General features: G+C 44.4%; 1 protein-coding gene across 3 annotated transcripts in view; it reads left to right on the top strand.

The window, feature by feature from the left end:
• The window catches only part of KIAA0319L (KIAA0319 like), a 35,112-nt gene that overhangs the window by 226 nt on the left and 15,081 nt on the right, over positions 1-19,805 (top strand). For 2 of the 3 annotated variants that reach the window (XM_032997196.2, XM_032997198.2), the window contains exons 2-7: positions 1,467-1,633; positions 7,427-8,109; positions 14,408-14,678; positions 16,819-16,920; positions 17,770-17,867; positions 19,023-19,110. In XM_032997196.2, coding sequence (XP_032853087.2) covers positions 1,467-1,633; positions 7,427-8,109; positions 14,408-14,678; positions 16,819-16,920; positions 17,770-17,867; positions 19,023-19,110 — 1,409 coding nt within the window. Of the gene's footprint in view, positions 1-133; positions 353-1,466; positions 1,634-7,426; positions 8,110-14,407; positions 14,679-16,818; positions 16,921-17,769; positions 17,868-19,022; positions 19,111-19,805 lie in introns of those variants that run through there. The other variant, XM_042793608.1, reaches the window with a different exon arrangement.

The raw sequence follows: 19,805 nt of genomic DNA, 5'->3' as shown, positions 1-19,805 counted from the left end.
CGCGCCGCCAGCGCGCCGCCGGCCAACCGCCTGCCGCCTTGTTGCGCGGTCCCTGAAGCCGCCGCCCCCGCGCGGCCTGTGGGCAAATCCCCGGTGGCTGCGCGGCCCTCTCGGCCCGCTGGCTGCGGGCGGGCCCCGCCGCCCCGCCCCGCCGGCTCCGCAGCCCCGGCCCTGACCGGGCGGCACCCGCGGAGGCGGTCCCGGTTGCGGGGGGTGGGGGGAAGAGGCGGCGGTTCAGCTTCCGGGTGAGCGGGCTCGCCGCCGCCGCCATGGCCGCGGGGCAGGAGGCCGCGCTGCCCCCCGGCCCGGCCCCGCAGCCCGCCTGAGCCCGCCGCCGCGCCATGAGCCCCTGGTACGTTCCCTCCTCCCGCCCGGCCCTGGAGGCTCTGAGGCCGCGGGTGGCTCCGCGCCGGGGCCTCCGCCCTTGGCTTGTCCCGCGCCCCGAGCCCCCGCGGGCAGCGCTCGGGGTAGCGAGGGGCTGGCGGAGAGGGGAGAGGGGAGGGGGGGGGAAGTTTCCTTAACGACCTGTTGGCAGAGCAGCCGCGGTTTTACAGCTGTCGCCGTGAAGTTTTCCTCCCGTGTCCGTCCCTTTCGGTGCTCTGGCAGCTCGGGCTCTTCGCTGACCGACGGTCGAGTGAAATTCCCTCGAGGTTTAGCAAATGACGGGTGTTCAGGCAGCGCACTGAAATGTAACAGTGTTTTCTTCTGATTCTTCAGAAATGGCAGGCTTATCTCCCTGTGCCTAATAGTGCTTCATTACTCTTTGACAATAGCTGATGCTTATTGCCTGCAAAATAATTAACGTTTTCATATCGCATCACCTAGTGCTGCTTTAGATTTCAGTAACATATGAGGCTGTAAAAGAGCCTTTGGTGTTAGGAAGGCTGAGAAGGAGCATCAATGCTCTGGTGATTTCTGCCCTCCAAAGCGAAATATTAGGCAAAACAGGTCTTTAGCCCTGTGTCTCTCAGCACTGCTGTATTCTTGTTTCGTTTTGTTTCTGGCTGGTACCAGCCAGCACCAACATGCGAGCGATGACATCGCCCGGCAGATGTGCTGGGTGTATCAGTGCCTGTGTTGTGCTCGTGGTGCTAGAGAGGTGTCCATTCCCTGTGGCATATTTGAAACGGAAATTTCCCAAACCGTCTTTGGAATCCAGTGGACTGTGATATTAGATATTTTTCCACTGAAAATAGTGGGGTCTGGAGGAAGAAATCACAGGGGTGATGGGAAAGGCTATTGTGGTGGCCTATTGCAGTTCAACGCTGAAAACTTTCCTACTGTGGGTTTCACTTTAGTATTGTGCATTGATAGTTACTTAGCAGCAGCTGGAATAAGTCACAACAGATAAGATGTTCCTTTTCCTCTGCAAATGGTCCATGCTTTTCCTAATGTCAACTGGATCTGTGCAAGAGCATATCAATTGCCAGTGGATGTTTTGTGTTTCATATCTTATATGTTTCTAGAACCCTGCTGCTGCCCTCAAAGGCCATGGAGAAGAGGTTGGAAGCCAAGTTCAGCATTAGCGCCCGATTTCTGTCACGATACTGCCTGGGAAAACCTGCAAGAGAGCTGAGAAGTCTGCAGCTGTTCTACCTGTGTGCTTGCCTGTGTGCCTTGTGCTCCTCAGCAGGTGATTCTCCTGTTCTCTCTGGGACTGTGTCTATATTTTTTATTATATTTATCCCTCTCACTTGTTTAAAATATTCTAAGAGGAAAGTGAAATTATTTGCTGCTAGACATTGTAGCTGGTTTAAAAACAAACAAACCAGCCAACCAACCTGAACCCTTAATAGTTACTAAACGGGCTGTCAAAAGGGTAGATGTGGGGCACAAGGGGGTCCCTTTTTATAACACTGCATTTCTCTGATAACCAGCAGCTATTTTGAATAGCCAAGTGGTCAGCAGCAGGGTGTCTGTCTGTCTCCTACTGTTGTGCACGTTCACACGTGGTGCTGGCACTTGGCCTGTATCTCAGCTTTCTCTGAGCTGAGAATCTTTTTTTTTTTTCTTTTTTCCAAGAGAGACAAGTGATAATCTGGAAAATAATTTCACCTAAGGAACACTCAAAACAATTTGGTAGGCAGGAACGGTTTTTTTTAGCCCTCAGATGTTTAATACTCTCCCTACACACAGTATGTCAATATTCTCTATTTGCCTACAGGCAATTGTTATGTTTGGTTTTTTATTTCCTGTTGAAACTTGAGTAACCAACCTCCTGCTCAAGTAAATAACCAAGTTAGTGGCTTGCATGGAAGTTTTCACATAATAGATTGTGTGGGTTTTGTTTTATTTAAAGAAAAAAAAGAAAAAATGTGGATTCTGACTTCTCGGAGAAACTTGCTAAGTTCCTGCAAGCGTTCTGAGGCCATATCTTCACCAAGAGGTGATATATTTCCCTGTGTGCATGTAGCGTTCACAAGATCCTATTTAACAAAGTTTATGTGCCTTTTTTCCCCCCTCTTTGTTAAAGTTGCAGTGAATCACAGGTTGGAGGCAGGGGTGACCTCAGTGTATATCAACCCATGTGACAGCTGCCAGCAGCTTGCTTTTTGCTGGAAGGTTGCTATACCTTAATGGGAGCAAGATTTGAAAAGGGGATTGTTTTGCTTTGTTTCTTGGCTATGTGGCTGCTGCAGCGTCTCTATTGTTTCCTGGACACTTACCAAGTGACAGATTTGATTAAGCTAATGAGCTGTGTGACCGTAATCAGCTAATTTAGATCCTGGAAAGACATATTCCTGGTCCTAGCAAAGGGTTCTCAGCACTGCATGTTTGGATGGTGTGTCAGATGGATCGCGTGTTTCCTTGTAGACTGGGCTTCCTGTGTGGTGTTTCCTGTCTTTAGTAATATCTTAGAAGTCTAGAGCTAGAGCTGTGACTCCTGCGTCGCTCTTAGAGGGTGATCTGGACAGTGCTGCTGTGTTTGAGGGCTGCTCTGCTTGGGAGAGTTAAAACCATGAAGGCTAATGTAGGTGCGGAAATAATATAATTATATGTGACATAGCTATCCTGATGTAGACACTTCTTCCACTGCAGAGTTTTTGTTCTCTTGGTCTTGTTTGTGTCGCTTAGGCAACAGAGTTTGTTAAACTGAAGAGGAATTATGGCTCTCTAGAAATTAGTATGATCATGTGAATTTACGTAAGAGGAACTGTGTTGACATAATTCATTACATGTGATGGATTTTTAAAAAGTCTCCAGAGTCAAGTCTTTAATCATTAATCTGATATCAGGAGCGATTAACTGCCTGAGCAAGTCTGTGAACCTGAGCTTATAATAGAAACTCTTCTTGTCCCTTCCATTCCTCTGCTGCTCAGCAAAGCTGTGAGCTGCACCGCCAGGGCAGGAACTCCCCAGTTCCTGAGAAGAGCAGTTGATCTTGTACTGATATACCGGGGAAGAAAAATATTGCAAAAGCCGTGTTAAGAAGTGACTAAGCACACCCACTGTGCAGGCGTCTTGTGATTTGTGTTGTGCTAGGCTGGGTAGGCTGCTGGGGCTCAGGAGGGAACTTGTCTTCAGGGACGTTCCTGCTGACGGTTTTCTCATGCTTTTCTCTGAAGCTGCTGGCACCGACACTGTCAGTGACTGGGTTTACTGGCCTGCTGGTCTGACCCAGCCTGCGAGCTCCTGTATGCGACTGCTGTGTGTGCACAGGGTCCAGCAGAAGGAACTGGAAGGGACTGGACAGGCAGCTCTCGGTAAACAGGAGTAGTAACTGCTGGTACTCACAGCTGCCTCCTCTCATCTGGTGCAGGTCCGTGTCCACCAGGTTCTGTGAAGGTCCCCATTTGCAAGACTACCAATAGCAATGTGTGGCTTCTCATCACAGCAATTCATCTGGCCCGTAGCGTGTTAATGCAGGACTCTCAGGAAGGAATTATTTTGTGAACAGGCCAGGTAGATTTTCCTGGCAGAAGATCTTTCATCTTTCCAGAGAAGACTGAGGAACTCTGCTTTCTGTCATGGCACTTAGAGTTGTCTAAATGTGTGATGCCCACCAAAGACCATGGGACTTGCTAGATAAAATCAGTAGGGTTTTGTGGGACATGTACATCTAGAACACTGGGCTGGTGTGTTGTGAGTTGCCTGTTCACGTCTATTGTTCCTGAGAGTTAACTGAGTTTTAAGCTATCCATTTACAGCAATTCAGAAACCGTATTTACTAGTTTCAAATAAATGTGTCTTCGGTGGGCATTAGTAGAGTATCTGGAAATCTGGCCAAAATAGAATTTCAGATCTGTGCATCTTAGTTTAGCAGTGAGTTGGAAGAGAAGCAGAATGCTCTCAGCATGATAGTGTTGTGTTATTCTGGGTTAAGTCATGGCTCTGGCATACCTAGCAGGTGCTTATGGATATTCAGGTTTTACATTTTAGGTGACTAAATATAATATTTGTGTTACATAGTGATTTTTTCACAAGAGGATAGCTTCTCTAGGAACACTTTTCTCTTAAATATGCCTCAGTCCTAAGCCTGTTACTAGAAAGTTGCTGCTGAATTTCACTGGGTTCTGTATCAAGCCTTAATCTGAGCAGTCTGTATGAGCCCGGGCTGACACCTGCGGAGAGATGGATGAGCACTGGTCAAGGAAGATGAGGGATTTTAGGGATGTGGGAAGCAGCACATTTCCCTTTTACACAGGATATATTTGGGACAGTGCTTCACTTTTACCAGATAATGATTTTTTTTTTTTTTAAGACCAAAATGAGTCTGAATGGATCAGATCCTCTTCATGTTCCCAGCAATAGTGTTATTCTTCCATTTGTTTCTTTAAGTATGGAGTGTGTTTGTACATACATGCACATTTTGTGTGTAGGCAGCCCCTCCACCTCGTACTCTGTCCTAATTCCAGGCCCATCAGGTTAGTGCCAGGTGCTTGTCCCTGCCTGTGCACACAGTCGTGTCAGGGTGACTGTCAGTCCAAGCGTTTGGGAGTGTAATGAGGTCGGTTGTTGCCCGGGGCAGACAGGCTGCCAGTCTGCTTGCTCTCGAAGGAAGTGCTCCATGTGTTGATGAAGTGTGACAAGGATGGTGATGATTTTAAAGGTGCTGATGTCAACTTCCCTCTCTGTTGAGCATATGCAAAGTTTCAATTACATGTAGTTGGACACTGATCGAGTGAAGAGCTTCCCCACCTTCTGCACAGTTGTGGGTTCGCATGCCCACAGGGAGCTCTGGTCCCCCGTGACTTGGTCACAGATCTCGAGTGCATTCTGCAGCTGATGCTAGCTTTCTGGACCTTTGTCTTCAGACTGCCTTTGCTGAGCTGGCTTCATAATAAGCTATAAAGAACACTTTTGCTTCCTGCTTTCTGATGTCTCAAAACCAAACTTTCCCTTGTGGTGTGAGTTCCCTTTTTGGGTTAAATTCTTGGTGTAGCAAGAGATTCCACATATAAGGTACATGAATATGGCCATTGTTCTTCATTTCAAACAAATGGCTGATCCATTCTGGGTGAGAAGGTCATTGTAGGTGGATACCTTACTGATCAGGAGTGCAAAAGCTGTTGCACCGACTGTGGTGTTTGGGATAACTGAATTACAAAGAAATACATCTTCTGTCTTCCCCACTTGCTTTCTTTGGTCATACAAGGTTATCCAGGTCATACAGGGTTATGAAAGTGCTGCACCTGGGGGATGGTGCTGGAGGAAGGGGAAAATCATAGCACTTCTGTATCACTAATTTGGGTATTAGCTGTGATTCAGAGGGTCAGTAGTGTGAGGTTATGTGTCTTTGTGGCTAGAATTTAAAGTCCCAAAGTCAAATGCTTCAAGTAGCCTAAAAGAGCCATAGTGGAAGACACCTGCATCCGTCTGTTCTAGTCTCATGGAGCGTTTTCCAGGATCGATGCTTCAGGAGGTTGAGGTTGACCACTGCTTGTGAGCTCCAGACATGATCAGAAAAATACCTCCCCCTTTACGCTTCCGTCTGTGTCATGGTCGGCATGTGGAAAGCTTCCTGCTACGTGAGCCTGCCGTGGCTCAGCAGGGCTGTCGGAGTTGTGCCAGGCAGTGGGGACCTTGCATAATTTCTTCCAAGAATTGTAAAACACACTGTGGTGCCATCACCAAATTATTTTTATTTGGTGGATGAGACAGATCGGTGTGATCTTTCTCCCGTGCCTCGATATATTCTATCTTTAATGTGTTTGTAACTTGGAAGTGACAGAAGTAGAGTGAGAATTCTGTCTCGGGGAGGCAGACAGACTGATCAGTAGCCTCTACATCCATGTCTATTGATTTGTTTAGCTCCCGCTGTAGTGAATGTGGGTAACATGAAGTCTATATTCAGATTTACTGGAATAGTAATATGTTACTGAACTTCTTCTTATATGATGTCAAGAAATGGGGATCATGGTATTATAATTCAAATTCAGACTTCTTTATTTTAACAGTGAAAAAAGTTTCCCTTTTGTGTTATGTTCAAGAACTCCATTCTTGACGGGCAGGGAGCCAGATCTGAAGCATATTCTTCAGCTACACTACTCAGTCCAGTGACACAGTTTGTAAAGTAATCTTCCAGTGACCTGTTATCCCTTGGATGCTGAACACAGCACAGTGTAACAGCCCCATAGGTCATTAGTCTATTTTTAGGGAGTCCTTAATCTGCAGAGCTCTGAATTTTGGAAGCCTTTAATCCATTGATCCCTGCAAATAGTCTAATTTTTCATGTTAAGAAAAAAAAAAATCCATATGCAAAGCAGTTGCTGCTTTACCCCTCATCTGAAATCTGAAGTAACTTGACTCTTAAGAAAAAAAATAAAATCCCACCAAAACGTTTGACATAATTTCTGTTATAGAAAACATTACAGTGGAGTGGGTGGTGAGGATAAGCCTTGAGGACCTCTGTTCTAGAAGATGTAACAACTTTTCAAGTGGAGCAATTTCAGTCAAAATAAGTGACTGACCTCAAAAATCAGCATGTAAGAGGAAAAAATGCCTTAGTACTATGAACAGTGTCGCTGTTTCCAGAGTTCTCCTTCAAGGCAGACTATGAGCAGAGAGTCAATGCTGTTTACTGGTCAGAGTGAGAAACTGCACTCAGGATCCTGGGTTTGATTTCTGGCTCTTTAAGTTGCTTTGTAAGCTCGGCCTCCCTGTTCAGTCCGTGCCTTACCATCTTCTCTGAAACAGGAACGTTTCTGGTTTTGCTTCTTTTGTTGTAGATGGCTTTAGGTCTGTTACTATCAAAAAGGGTGGTGGTCCCTTTGGTAGGAGATGCAGGTTGTTGTTTAAAATCTTGTGTTGGTGCTGGATACTGACAGGTATAAATGCTGAGAAGCCCCATTTTACTGTCCTGTACCCTCCCTCCCACGTTACTTCTGTGCCTGAAATTCATATTGACAATAGTGATGAGGATCTATTGCCCACTGCTTTAAAGGATTGAGAATTGTTTTTATTTGTCTTCCCTCCCCTTTCTCAGATGCAAACTGGAACGGATCTAAATGTGAGCCAGGGAAGATCCTGTTTGGTGGCCGTTTGAGGTCGTGGAAAGATCACCATTTACAACTTCTGGAAGGATTTCATACTGTATACTCCTGTCAGACTGCTTGCTGCCAGAGCCCTACCTGTGATGCCTTTTGGTTCTTGGAAAATATGTGCATCCAGGTGAACTGCACTATGCCTGGCATGTGTCAGGCAAACAGGACTGGCTTTTCTGACTCTGTTTTGATGTTTTTAAAGAAATCAAAAAGCACAGAGCACTTAAAGTTTCAAATGGAAGGTGACGCGAAGACCTGGTTGGATGCAGGTATCCCTGTCCAGAGGAAAAAAAGGCTGCGGAGGTCATTCCAGATATGGAGCTTGGCAGGTAACAGGGTGGAGCCTCTGACAAGGGACACAGCAGCAAGATCCAGTGGTGAGGCTGCAGCCAGAGCATCAGGCAGCAAATCTAGAAGCAGCCGAAGTGAAGCAGAGCGCTGGAAGGATCAAGTTCTGAGGCGCTTAGTGGCAGACAGGCCTGTTCCTGAAGGCCACCCAAATCAAAAGAAGGACTCGCTGAAAAACGGACAGAATCCAAGAGAGCAGAAAACCAAAAGCCTGTTCCCTCCTAAAAGCAATAATGTGAACAGATCAAGTGATGCAGATGGTGTTGACTTGCCACAGGTAAGTGTGATTGCTGAGGCTGAAATGCGGCTGCCTTGGACAGCTGTCACGCTCCTGCTCAATCTGGGTTTTTGTAGACTTTGACTTAAAACTGCTTAAGTGATACCTTTCTGGATGCCTGTTTTGAGCCTCCTGGCAACAAGGCAAGGCCAAGGGTTGGGGTTTTTGTTTGTTTCTTTGGGGGTTGGGTTTTTTTCCCCTCTTTAGCTGGGATAAACTGTCTGTGGGAAGGTGAGGTGAGATTGGGGGTCATGATAATGCTTATCCTTTGTACAGTCACACAGCATGCCTGCCAGATGAGAAGGAAAGGTGAGATGTGATGTCAGTGGGAAGCGCCTGGAAGTTGAAAACTGTTATATGTAAAAGTACCTTTTTAGATCCACAAACCAAAATAAGGTGTCTTCCTTTGAGTGCTGAATTGAGGCAGTTAAATATGTTATTTTATAGGCTCACACATTGAGTTTCCAGTGTACTTTCATGCCAGCCTGCTTGCTTGAGTTGGCATTTTAATGCCAACTTTTTTGTTCTGTTTTTGAAAACTACGTCAGTTTCTCAAACCCACAAAAGCTTACGTTGGCATTGGTTGAATGAAAGCAGTTTAGTCTCTACTCCCAATATGTGCAATGTTAAGTGAGTAAATCCAGATGCTATTCTTAGAGAGAAATTGGCTCATTTGAATTGTTAAATGACGTTTGTATTTTTAAATCTGCAAATAGTTTTTTGAGCCTTATCATACAAAAAAGCCCGTGCACTCGTGATGGTGAAATAGAAAGAATTCTTCTTTGTGAAAGTGTTCCTTAAATACCTTTTGCCATGTTTCTAGCATTTGGCACCGTTGAAGCCTGATGCCTTTTCCTGTAGTTACGTTCTTGTTCTGGAAACATGACTGAATTTGTTTCTCTCCCTTGTATTCAAATCTTGGTTCCAGGTAGGGCTGTGACTGGTCTGAGCCACCACCCTGCAGAGCAGGATGTGGAGAGCAGCCAAGGGACACTGCTGAGAGCTCCAGGGCAGCCCGGGTGGCCCGTGAAATCATGCACTAAAACTTCACAAATGTTTGATTTTTCTAGAACCCCACAGCATTTAGGACTGACTCAAGATCTCAGCTTTCTCTCTCCCCTGCAGTATTGCAGCATTTCCACCCTGCTTGTTCTTTCTTCCTCATAATATTTGAGACTTACACAGTGACCCCATTCTCTCAGTTGTTATGCATGCAACATCTGAGGAGGCTTCTTTGCAGCCAGTTTTAAAAGTCTTCTGTTGCTCTTGTATAATAGTTGTTGTATGTCCCTGCTTGTTCGGTCTGAAGCATTGCATTCCAAGTTGTCATATTATTACTGTTCAGTGCCTGTCAGGTAAACTGGTTGCAAATACTAAACTACATGGATTAATCAGCTTCTGAATATTGCTGAGTATCTAGGTTTTCCCGTCTTTAGGAAGTATCCTATTGTCATTAGGCTGCACTGTTGGATGTATGCTGGGGAAAGGTTTTTCTTTTCCTTACTGGTTTTTGCTGGTAAGAAAGTCTGTATCTCTTGACAAAATGCAGGTTTGTCAAAATAAAAACTTCTTACGAAAATATATTGGTTGTGGTGGAATTCCTGGAAGTCGCTTTTTTGAGGTTTAGGATAGAGTTTTTGAGGAGGAGAAAGAATTTAAAAAATCCACCTTAGCAGGAGTATTGAGCTGAAGCTGGTTCTACCCAGCCCTGGGCTAATTCCTTGATTATTGAACCATCTAACTTTCACCTGCAAAATATAAGGCAAGCTATGCAGCTGTCCTTGCATTTCTGATCTGAGTGCAGCTTAATTTAGGCCAAGGATATAACATCCAAGGCTGTGTACTTGGGGCATAGCCAGCCTTTGCAGGAGGGAGATGTTAAAGCAGGGAATTTTCCAAGTTGGGTTGGTTATGGGCCAAAATAAAGTTACACATATGGTGAAATCAGTAGAGTTTCACCTGGGCTAGATTTGGTCCAGTACATGGAGCACATGGCTTCAGCAGGTCAATGCTGGGTGTTTAAAACTGTATTCTTTAAGCAGGTTTGGTAGGTGGGCTGGAAGGTGGGGAGAATACTGGATCATTACTGCATGCAAAGCAGTTCACACCAGGGAGCATCAAACATCTGAAGGGGGAAAGCACATTTGAGGTCAAAGTGACTCTTAACTCCTCTCTAAAAAGGGAGAAAGAAGTTAATGTGCATATTCTCCTCTTCTGTTGAGAATTGAATGTGTGAAGGCAAATCTTTTCCTTTGCTCCTAGAGACTCAGGGACAAGTCAAGTGACAGTTTTAGGAAAATATTGCCTTGCTGAGTTTTAATTTTCCTCTTGCAGTTCTGATAGCTCCACAGACATCTGCAATGTCATCTGCTAATGTGCAGCTAGCATTAATTTGTGGTTTTACTGCATCCATGCTATGGAACCAGAGATGGGTGAAGGAGAGTGTACCAGCATAAACTACAGTGCATCCTGCTCATCAACCCTTGGCTGAGGAAGATAAATTTGTGCTTTTCCATTAGTGAGTGACATTCTCCAGGCACTAGTTTTTCTGCCTTGTTGTAGAAATACTTGTCAATTTAAAATATAGTAACGCATTTAATAGCAAATCGGGAGAAGTGTTTAAGCGCAGCACTGCTGAAGAGAAGGGCTGCAGCAGCACTGCAGCAGCTCTGCAGCAGGCTGGAAAGGGCTGCAGCCTTTAAAGTGGAGTTATTACAACAGAGCCAGAGCACTCAGTCCTGCACCCACAATTCAGGCTACCCTTGGCCCTAGCAAGCCCAGTGTTTGACTCTTGCTGTCGTGGTTCCTGCTAGTGCCAGGCACTTACTCTACGAGGAAGGAGGAAAAGTCTCTTCACAGCCAGCACTAACTCCGTAATGGTTTGTGATATTACCCACATTTTTGTATCTTAAGGGTCTTCACAGAGTGGCACCAAGTACAATCAACTAAGGACACAGTCTAAGCCGAAGAGAGCCTATTTTGTAAATTCAAACCAGGCTTAGCAAACTAAAGTCCATTCACATTAAAGAAATAAAAATACCTGTGTTACGGAATTTTCAAGTAGCTTAGCTTCAGTGTGGCGTCTGATGCACACAGGCGCTGTAGTTCTGTCTTACAGACGTAGGACTCTTGGACAGGGAGACCGGGTCATTTGTCCCAGGCCAAAGGCAGTTGGGGGTTGGAATCAAGCATCTGACGTTCTTACATTCACTCAGGCCCATATGCCACTTCTCTGTTTCCTAAGCTAATAAGACAGGACAGCTGGCAAACTTCTAGTCTCTTCCTCATTTATCCCCAAGAATGAAATCTTCTGTTCTTTGCTTTAAAGAATTCAGGGTTATGGAGTAAAGATAAGAAATGTCTCAGCTTGCAAGCATGAGAGGCATTTTTGACTGTGTTGCCCCAGGCAAGGCTTATCTAATTCAAGATCTCTGCAGACATTTGGCTGTCAATTCATCCTGAAGGCTTCTGGGAGGAAGAGGATCTCTCTTAACTGTAAAATTGTGGGGTTTTTTTTAGGCATTAAAAAGTGAGTCAAGGAAGCATCTGGCTCACTGAAAATATTACCAAGCAAAGTGGAGACTCAGCTGCTGTGCCTAGGGGGTGGATGCTGGTCTCCTGCATGTTGTTTGTGACAGTGTTTCTCGTGATCCATCTGGGTTGATTCTTGCTAAGCAAGAAGTGGTTTCCCATAGTGGTATGAAGTCACAGAGACTTTCTGCTCCTGGGCCTTTCCTAAAGAGTCTGTTTCAAGTGTCTGAGTTCCTGTCTGGCTGTTCCCCTCTTGTCGTGCCAGCATTTCTAACTTTTATCTTACTTGCATACTTGGTAAAAGGAAATCGGTATCCCAGGTTGACCAGAGTCATCGGTGGGTGTAAGCTGGTAGTGCTTGGGGCAGCTAGCTGTCCTGAGACCACCCATGAAGAGCAGCACAGAGCAGTATGCCAAATTTTGCCTAAGTCTTTGTTCCAAAGAATCCATAGTTTTGTTAAAGGAAACCCATCAACAAGTAAGCAAATGGAGAAAAACAGCTTATGGCTGTAGCACTAAGAAATAGTGTTTGGTTCTTTGGTCCATAAAGCTCAGACATTAATCAAACTTAGAAATGAGTTGAGATGTTTTAAATTCTGTGACTGTTGTAAAGTTAGCTGAGATATGGAGAGAAGAAATGATTTGCCCAAGATTGCAAAAAAACCTTCTTGCAGAGAAGCCTTCGTTATTACTCTTGGCTTGGTTGGCTATTTAGTAGTTGCAGCAGGGCTTTATTTTTACAACTGGCATTTAATGTTTTCTGAAGCCCAGCCCATTTACTGACCAGGATGTTGCCCACCATGGTCTAGAGCGTTTTTACAGTTCCTGTTTCCTGGACTGAATGCCAACAGCGTGGTATAAAAGCTTGAGACTTATTTCCTCTGATACGAGCTTTTGATCGGCTCCTCTAGTGGGGAGTAGTAGTGGGCAATTCAGCTCTGAAACACTTCCCAAGTCAAAGTTGGTAAATTGCTTCATTTTAAATATTTAGCAGATGTTTTAAAAATAGAGTTTCCTCAACAAAATGTGCTACACACATGTACTTCATGGTGGAAGGTAAATTGTCAAGAGTATTGCCTGACAGGCTAGGAACTGGAATGGGGATAGGTACTGTAAAAGGAATTTTCTGATGAAAGAAAGGAAATTGTTCCTGCCACTTTGATTATTTTCAATAAAGTGGCTGATCCTGTATGGATGTGAGCAAATTTTCTGCCCGCAAGCTGGGCTCCCTGCCCCAGCAGCATCTCCTGTGGCATGCACGCAGGGAACTGCTTGTGTCAGGTCACCTTGCTTTGAAGAGTGATTCTGAAATAAATTTCCTCTTGTTGCAATGATTCGATTATTACATAAAAATGCCATTGCAATCCTCCTGCTTTGTGCTTGCCAGCTGCACAGCTTTAGAAAAAGGAATACACGGCCAAAATAAATGGCCCGAATGAACCCCAGTTTGTGGTTCCTGTTTTTTGCTTCTGTCTTATCCCACCTCTCTATTCTTTTAGCTCCACTCACTGCAATTTTGAACCTAGATCTTCTGTCATGTTTGCCACATGAGCAGCCATGGTACTTCAGGTGCTGTAGTTAAATCTGTGGTCTTAACTGGTGTTCAACTGAGCTAGAAGTGGTCTATCTGCTGTGGAGGAAGAACATGAAGAAGCACAGAATCATAGAACACCGTGTTGGAGGGGACCTCAGGGATCATCTGGTTCAACCTTTCTTGGCAAAGACCCAATCTAGGCAAGGTAGCCCAGCACACTGTCCAGCTGAGTCTTAAAAGTGTCCAGTGTTGGAGAATCCAGCACTTCCCTGGGGAGATTATTGCAGTGACTGATTGTTCTTATTGTGAAAAAATTCCTTCTTGTGTCCAATCAGAATCTCCCCAGGAGTATCTTGTACCCATTACTCCTCCTCCTTTCCATTTGACTCTAAAAAGGGAGTCTTCATCTTCTTTGTAGCCACCCTTTAAATGCTGGAACATGATGATAAGGTCTCCCCTCAGCCTTCTCTTTTCAAGGCTGAGCAAACCCAGTTCTCTCAGCCTTTCCTCACATGGCAGGCAGCCCAGTCCTTTGATCATCTTTGTGGCCCTTCTCTGGGCCCTCTCCAGCCTCTCTATATCTTTTTTGTATAGTGAGGACCAAAACTAAACACAGTATTCCAAGTGTGGCCTGACAAGCCCTGAGTAGAGTGGGACAATGACTTCTTTATCTCTGCTGGGGATGATCTTGTTGCAGCCCAGCACCCCGTTGCCTTGCTTTGCTGCTGCAGCACACTGCTCACTCATACTGAGCTGCTTGGCCGCCAGGCCCCTTTCCAGAGCTGCTCTCCAGCCAGGCAGATCCCAGTCTGTGCTGCACTCCTGGATTATGGTTCCCCAGGTGCAAGACCTTACACTAGTTCTTGTTGGACTTCACAAGGTTTTTGTTAGCCCACTCCTCCAGCCTATCCCAGTCTTCCTGCAGGCTGGCTCTCGCTTCTGAAGTGCCCAATTTCCCACTCGGTTTGGTATGGTCAGCGAACTTCATCAGGGTACACTTGATCCCACCATCCAGATGAAGATATTAAACAGCGTTGGGCCCCATATCGATCCCCGGGTGGGACCCCACTTGTGACAGGTTGCCAGTTTGAAAAACAATCGTTTGAGAGACAAAAACAATCCAGGGACTTTTCAGCCTCCTTAGCTGGAGGAGGTCAAGTGCAACTTAAACACAGCAAACCAAAACTGACACTCAGTGTTCAAGTCAAACTAAGATAACTTTTTCCTTTACAGATCCACACAGGAACATCTGCACCAGAACCAGCAGTGTTGGCTACGTTCTCCGGTCCTGTAACCCAGGGCTTGACAGCCACAGGGAAGACCGAGAAGCCTGGGCAGCCAGATGGTGCTTTGGTCCATCCTCACTCCTCAGATGTGTTGCCCACAGTCGGTCCTGTGCCGGCGAAAAGCACAGCGAAGATGCAGACGGCTACTTCTGTGCCAAGTGGTGCTCCCACAAACGGCAGTGTTTCTACAATCCAGACCAATACTGCCACCCCACCAGGTGAGAACATGCAGTGCTCCAGCAAACGTCATCTAGTCAGGTTTTGGTGACAAGCCATAGCAGCGTTGAAAAATACGAGACAATTTCAGAATTTATGGTCCCTTTGAAAAAGTGCTGAGATACCTGCTTCAGCACACGTGCCGGTTGGACCCCATTAACTCCTGAGGTCTGAGCATGGGACTTTGGCACCATAAATCTGCATGTGACCATTGGATCTGTTTCCAAGAACAGCTTGAAAGTAATGGTGATATCTTAATTCCCAAAGCGCAAGCTGAGATGTGGTGCAAGGCATAGTCCAATGAAGCATTCTTTCAGTAGTCTTGACACATTGCTATGTATCAAGTTGAGCAGAAGTCTTGGTGTCTGCTCAGAATGGGGTGTAACTGATTCTTTTCTCTTCTGTCCCTGAAATGTCAGTGCACAGTTCAGCCATGGAGAACAGTGTACTTGGCCGTCTGCCCATGCTTTGCTCTGCTTTGCAGCAAAATAATGTTTCTGTTCACACTGGTATTTCTTAAAACAAACTATTCAAAATGTATAAAAGCCAAAATGCACTTTGGACAGCTCTGTTAACTCACCCAGGCCATTAGCTCACCCTGTAAGGATGTGTACGTACAGTGAATACTAGTACAGTGGACACTAGTTGTGTGATATCTCAGAATTCAGTTAATCCAGTTTGCTGAAGTATTCACAGCTGAATTTCTTTTGAATTTAGGGTTCCTTTCCCTTACAAGGGAACAAATGGAAAGTGTAAGGGAAACGTTGCATCCAAAGACATTTTTGGCAGGAAGCTCACTGGGTGCTTGTGCTAGCAAGTCAGTATTCTTTTTAAGGGCTTACCCCAGCTAAAATGGGAAAATACATTCTAAAACTCTTCGGTGGCTTGTGTTGGAAAAGTAACATAGCCACAGGCTCCTTATTTTGCTAAATAATACAAAGATGATGTGAAGGGTAAGTTTTTCCAAGCAGGTTTTTTTTCTGTTTGTTGGTTTGGTTTTTTGGGGGGGCCTTTTTTTTTTCCTAATGAAATCAGATTTCTTTTTGCCTTGGAACTCTTTGCAGCTGAAATACTGATGGAGTTATGATATCCCAAGGTCTGGAGTCATTGAAAGGGGAAGAAAAGATTCTGATGGATTTGTTTTGTTTTAGTTGACTGGTTAATTCCAGTAGCTAATAAACTGATGGAAGAAAGGCTAAATGTTTAATGACATTTTCCCCATCTTTTTTAGCTTGGATTTTATGTTCATATCTCTGACACATTGTCTTTGACAGAGACAAACTAGGGTAAAGCAACTTTAATTCTTGTCTTTTATGCATAATTCCCAGGCCCAATAATCAAAAAATAAAAATAAAGCAAATAGGAAGGGGAGGATTGAGGAGGCTGAGAGGTACTCGAGAAATGCGATCAACTTTCTGGTTACCTTAGTGCTAATAACAAGCACAAAAAAAATATCACCGGCCATAGATTTCAAGTCTTTACCCTGTAGTCTTTAAAAACAAACTACCTGTGAATTTATTTGAAATGGAATGGCAAGAAAATTCTTAAGAAGGGGTTGAAAAGAAAATATAAATAAAAGGAACACGTTTGTATTTTGAGTTTCCATACTCAGTGTGGTTGCTATGCAGTTCTTAAAAAAGTCTCTTAGCTAGCCCCCAAGCAGTTTTTCAAAAAAGAAATACCATGGATTCTTCATATATTTGTGAAGATCTGGAATTGCATTTTGGTAAATAGCAGTGTTTGTCTTGCTGTGCCATGAGACTGCAGCTGGGTTCTCTGCCAAAAACCTGTCAGGTAAAACCCTTCCCATGCTGCTGGACCTGGGTGAATGGATGCCCCTGTGCAGGGCCCGAGGGTCACCTTTCAGCTCTTTAGAAAAGGAGCAGGAGCTGCACAGTATCTGCAAAGAGAGAGAGATGACTGAGTAATTCTGGGCTTGTCTCAAAATTGTTAAACCCCATTAGTGCTTTTGCATTAACAATGAGAGCGAAACCTGAAACGGGAGCTATAGAGTGATGGGATGTTTACAAAATACAGCTGTTTGTAGCTGATTTTTGTTCCACAGACTCTGCAACCAAGGTGGCTTTTATGTATTTAATTTTTTCCCTGTTCCTCTTTCAATCCTGTGTTTCTCCCTCTCAGTTATGAAGGAGCTGGTAGTTTCTGCTGGAGACAGCGTCGAAGTGACCCTGCCAAAGAATGAAGTTCAGCTGAATGCGTTTGTGCTTCCTGAACCACCACCCCGTAAGGCTTCCCTGGGAATCCTGCTAAGGGCTTGTGATGGTGAAATGTCAAATAGGCATTATATATATATGGCATTAAATAAGGCCCGTCTTGAAAACGTATCTTGTCAGAGAACGCTTTCCTGTAGAAATTTTTCATCCTGTGCTGTTACCTCATACTGCCTCTGAGAAAATAGCAAGACTCAAAAAAGTGCTACAGAATCATTAGATTTGGGAGATGACATAATCTCAGAGTGGTATGTGCGGAAGCAGTGGACCTTCATTATCTATTCATGGTATTTGCTGATAGGTGACAAGCTGTCTTAGCAAGTGATCTCTCATTTGGTGGATTGAAATCTGATTTGGGGGGTTGACACGCTGCGGAACACATCTCTATACACTCCTCATTTCGTGATGCAAATTGTTCACAAGTATTTATGAAGTTCTTATCTATAGCTCTGTCCACAATGGCTGTGGGGGACTGCAGAGGAGAGGCAAGCATGTTATGTGATGTGCAGCAACAGGGATAGATGCATTCCTGATCAAAAACTGGCGTTATGTCATATCTGCAGGATTTGAGGATACAATAAGTCTTTTCTCTCTTACTATTCTGGAGCTGTGATTGTTCCCAAGCTCTTTAATGCCTTAGAGGTTGAAAGATGGGTTTTGGCTCCAGAGTAGATTAGTTTAGAAGCACATATTGTCTCTTTTCCTGGGTATATTCCCAAAAAGCTGCAGCCCAAACTCCAAGCTGTCTCTCCATAGTGCAGCAGAATACGCCTTGTAAATGTTTAATACCTTTGCTTTTCTTTAGCATGGCAGAAAGGCAGTCTTTTAAAAACAAATATCTCGACCTTTCTTTTTTTTTAAGGAACCACTTATTCTTATGAGTGGGAATTGATTACTCATCCGAAAGACTACAGTGGAGAAATGGAAGGGAAGCACTCCCAGACCCTTAAGTTATCTAAGGTAAAGCTTTTGCTGCTTTGTGTGCTGTTGTGTTAAATGCCAGGTGGAGAAGATGGGGACCCTGGCAGCCAGGGAAGACTTGTATATGATTTCAGGATGAATAGGAAATTGCATGATGGGCAGAGTGCCAATGTTTGACTGCAAGCCCTCTTCTAAGTCTCTTACAAAAAGGAGATTGATCTGGCGTGAGGGAAAGAAGAAATTGATTTCAGGATCTAAAAGCTGCCTACAAGCAGTGTGTCAAGCCATACAAATGGCGCAATTTAACATTAACAAAGGACTGTGAATAATTCTGCTACTGAAACAGTGTGGTGGTCTGTTTAGGTCGGAAAGAGAGTTGCTGATTCCATTAATGAAAGCTGTGGAGGACCTTGTAGCGCATCCCTGGCTGCTGCTTTTAGACAAGCTGAAACAGTGAAAGGATTGCCAGTTTCTGCACATGGGGATTCTTAGCTTTAAATATTGTGTGAATATACAGTTCTGTATTTATGAGACATTCCTTTGAGCGTCTTGGATTCTGCTGCACTCGGAAAAAATCTACAGACTTTAGCCACAATACCATGCAGAGAAAAGCCCTTCGAAAGCAGCATGTCTATCTCTGTCAGGGTTTCAGCTTTTTGGATACTATGATTGTCGTCCAGCACCTAGTCCTTTGCCCTCTCATCTTGATTCAGCAGTGAATGGTGAGGGGGTGACTGCCTGATTCACATCACCTAGAAAGAAGAGAAGAAATTTTCTTTTGTAAAAACACACAAGAAGAGATCTTCTTCTTTTACGTGCAGCCTTTCTTATCTCAAATGCAGTCTGCTAGTACAGATTCCTGTGGCCAGACAACCTGAACTAATCTCTGTTATCTTTCTTCTGTTTGCCTATTGTTGCTAGAAAACAAAGCTTGACTGACAATCCTGTGGCATCTGTGATAGAAAGAAATATTAGTCTTTGGTTTCTGCGTAGCCGTTGTAAACTAAAAGATACGTAATACCATTTTGGTGTGGAAACCATGTTTCACTGTGTAAGCATAGGTTGAAGCATGATTGCCTGCGTTTTGTGCTGCTGTTGTGCTACTGTGCCAAAGCATGGTAACCTGACCTTCTAATAGCTCCTGACGGGGTGCCACCATCCTGAAGGTAAATCATCTTTTGTGTTTACTTCCAGCTTACTGTTGGGCTGTATGAATTCAAAGTCGTCGTTGATGGGGAAAAGGCACATGGAGAGGGTTACGTGAATGTAACAGTGAATCCAAGTGAGTTTGGAATTGTATCTTTTCTTAAGTTCATCTGTCCTGACAAACCCTGATACCTGTATCATGGTGTTTTGCTTATTTGACTGGACGCTGGTTTAACAGTGAAAATTAGTTGTGCTGTGAACTCATTATAATATGTATGTGTATTAAGTAATTTCCCGAGATGTGAAACTACTACTAATACACATAGCTACTTCTGCTATACTGCATACAGGCTAGCCACTGAATAAAAGAGCTGGAAGGCCACTGCTTCGACAAAAACTACCTGTAACCTGGTAAAAAGCTCATAGCAGCAGGAGCAAAAAATGAAGGGAAGCCAGAGCTTTGAAGCTCCTTTGGAGGTTCTTTTCTTCCCTGTCCAGTAAAGAATATCATTCCCAACCACAGGCAGGTTAAGTCAAATCTCATTCCATACTGTGAGACGTGGTTTGCAGATGAACTGGTGTAGATACAGTAGCTTGTGCCGACTGTCTCACCAGGTCTCACTTTTTAAGTGGCCTCTGTAAAGAGGCAACCACAGGTTCTGCATCTTCTTTTATGCAAAAAAACCCTTTATTTTGCACACTTCAACAAGACTTTTTCTACCTTTATGGGCAAAGAAATTCTCTTGCACTCCCTAAATTAGCAAGAGTGTGTGGCTGACCTTCTAGATGATGTTGCTGATCATTTCCTTATAAGCAGTGAATCTGCAGCTG

Source organism: Tyto alba, unplaced genomic scaffold (assembly GCF_018691265.1).
Source record: "Tyto alba isolate M040663 unplaced genomic scaffold, T.alba_DEE_v4.0 Super-Scaffold_20, whole genome shotgun sequence".
Lineage (NCBI taxonomy): Eukaryota > Metazoa > Chordata > Aves > Strigiformes > Tytonidae > Tyto > Tyto alba.
Note: the sequence above shows the minus strand (reverse complement) of the source record. Positions and strands in the feature narration are given on the sequence as shown.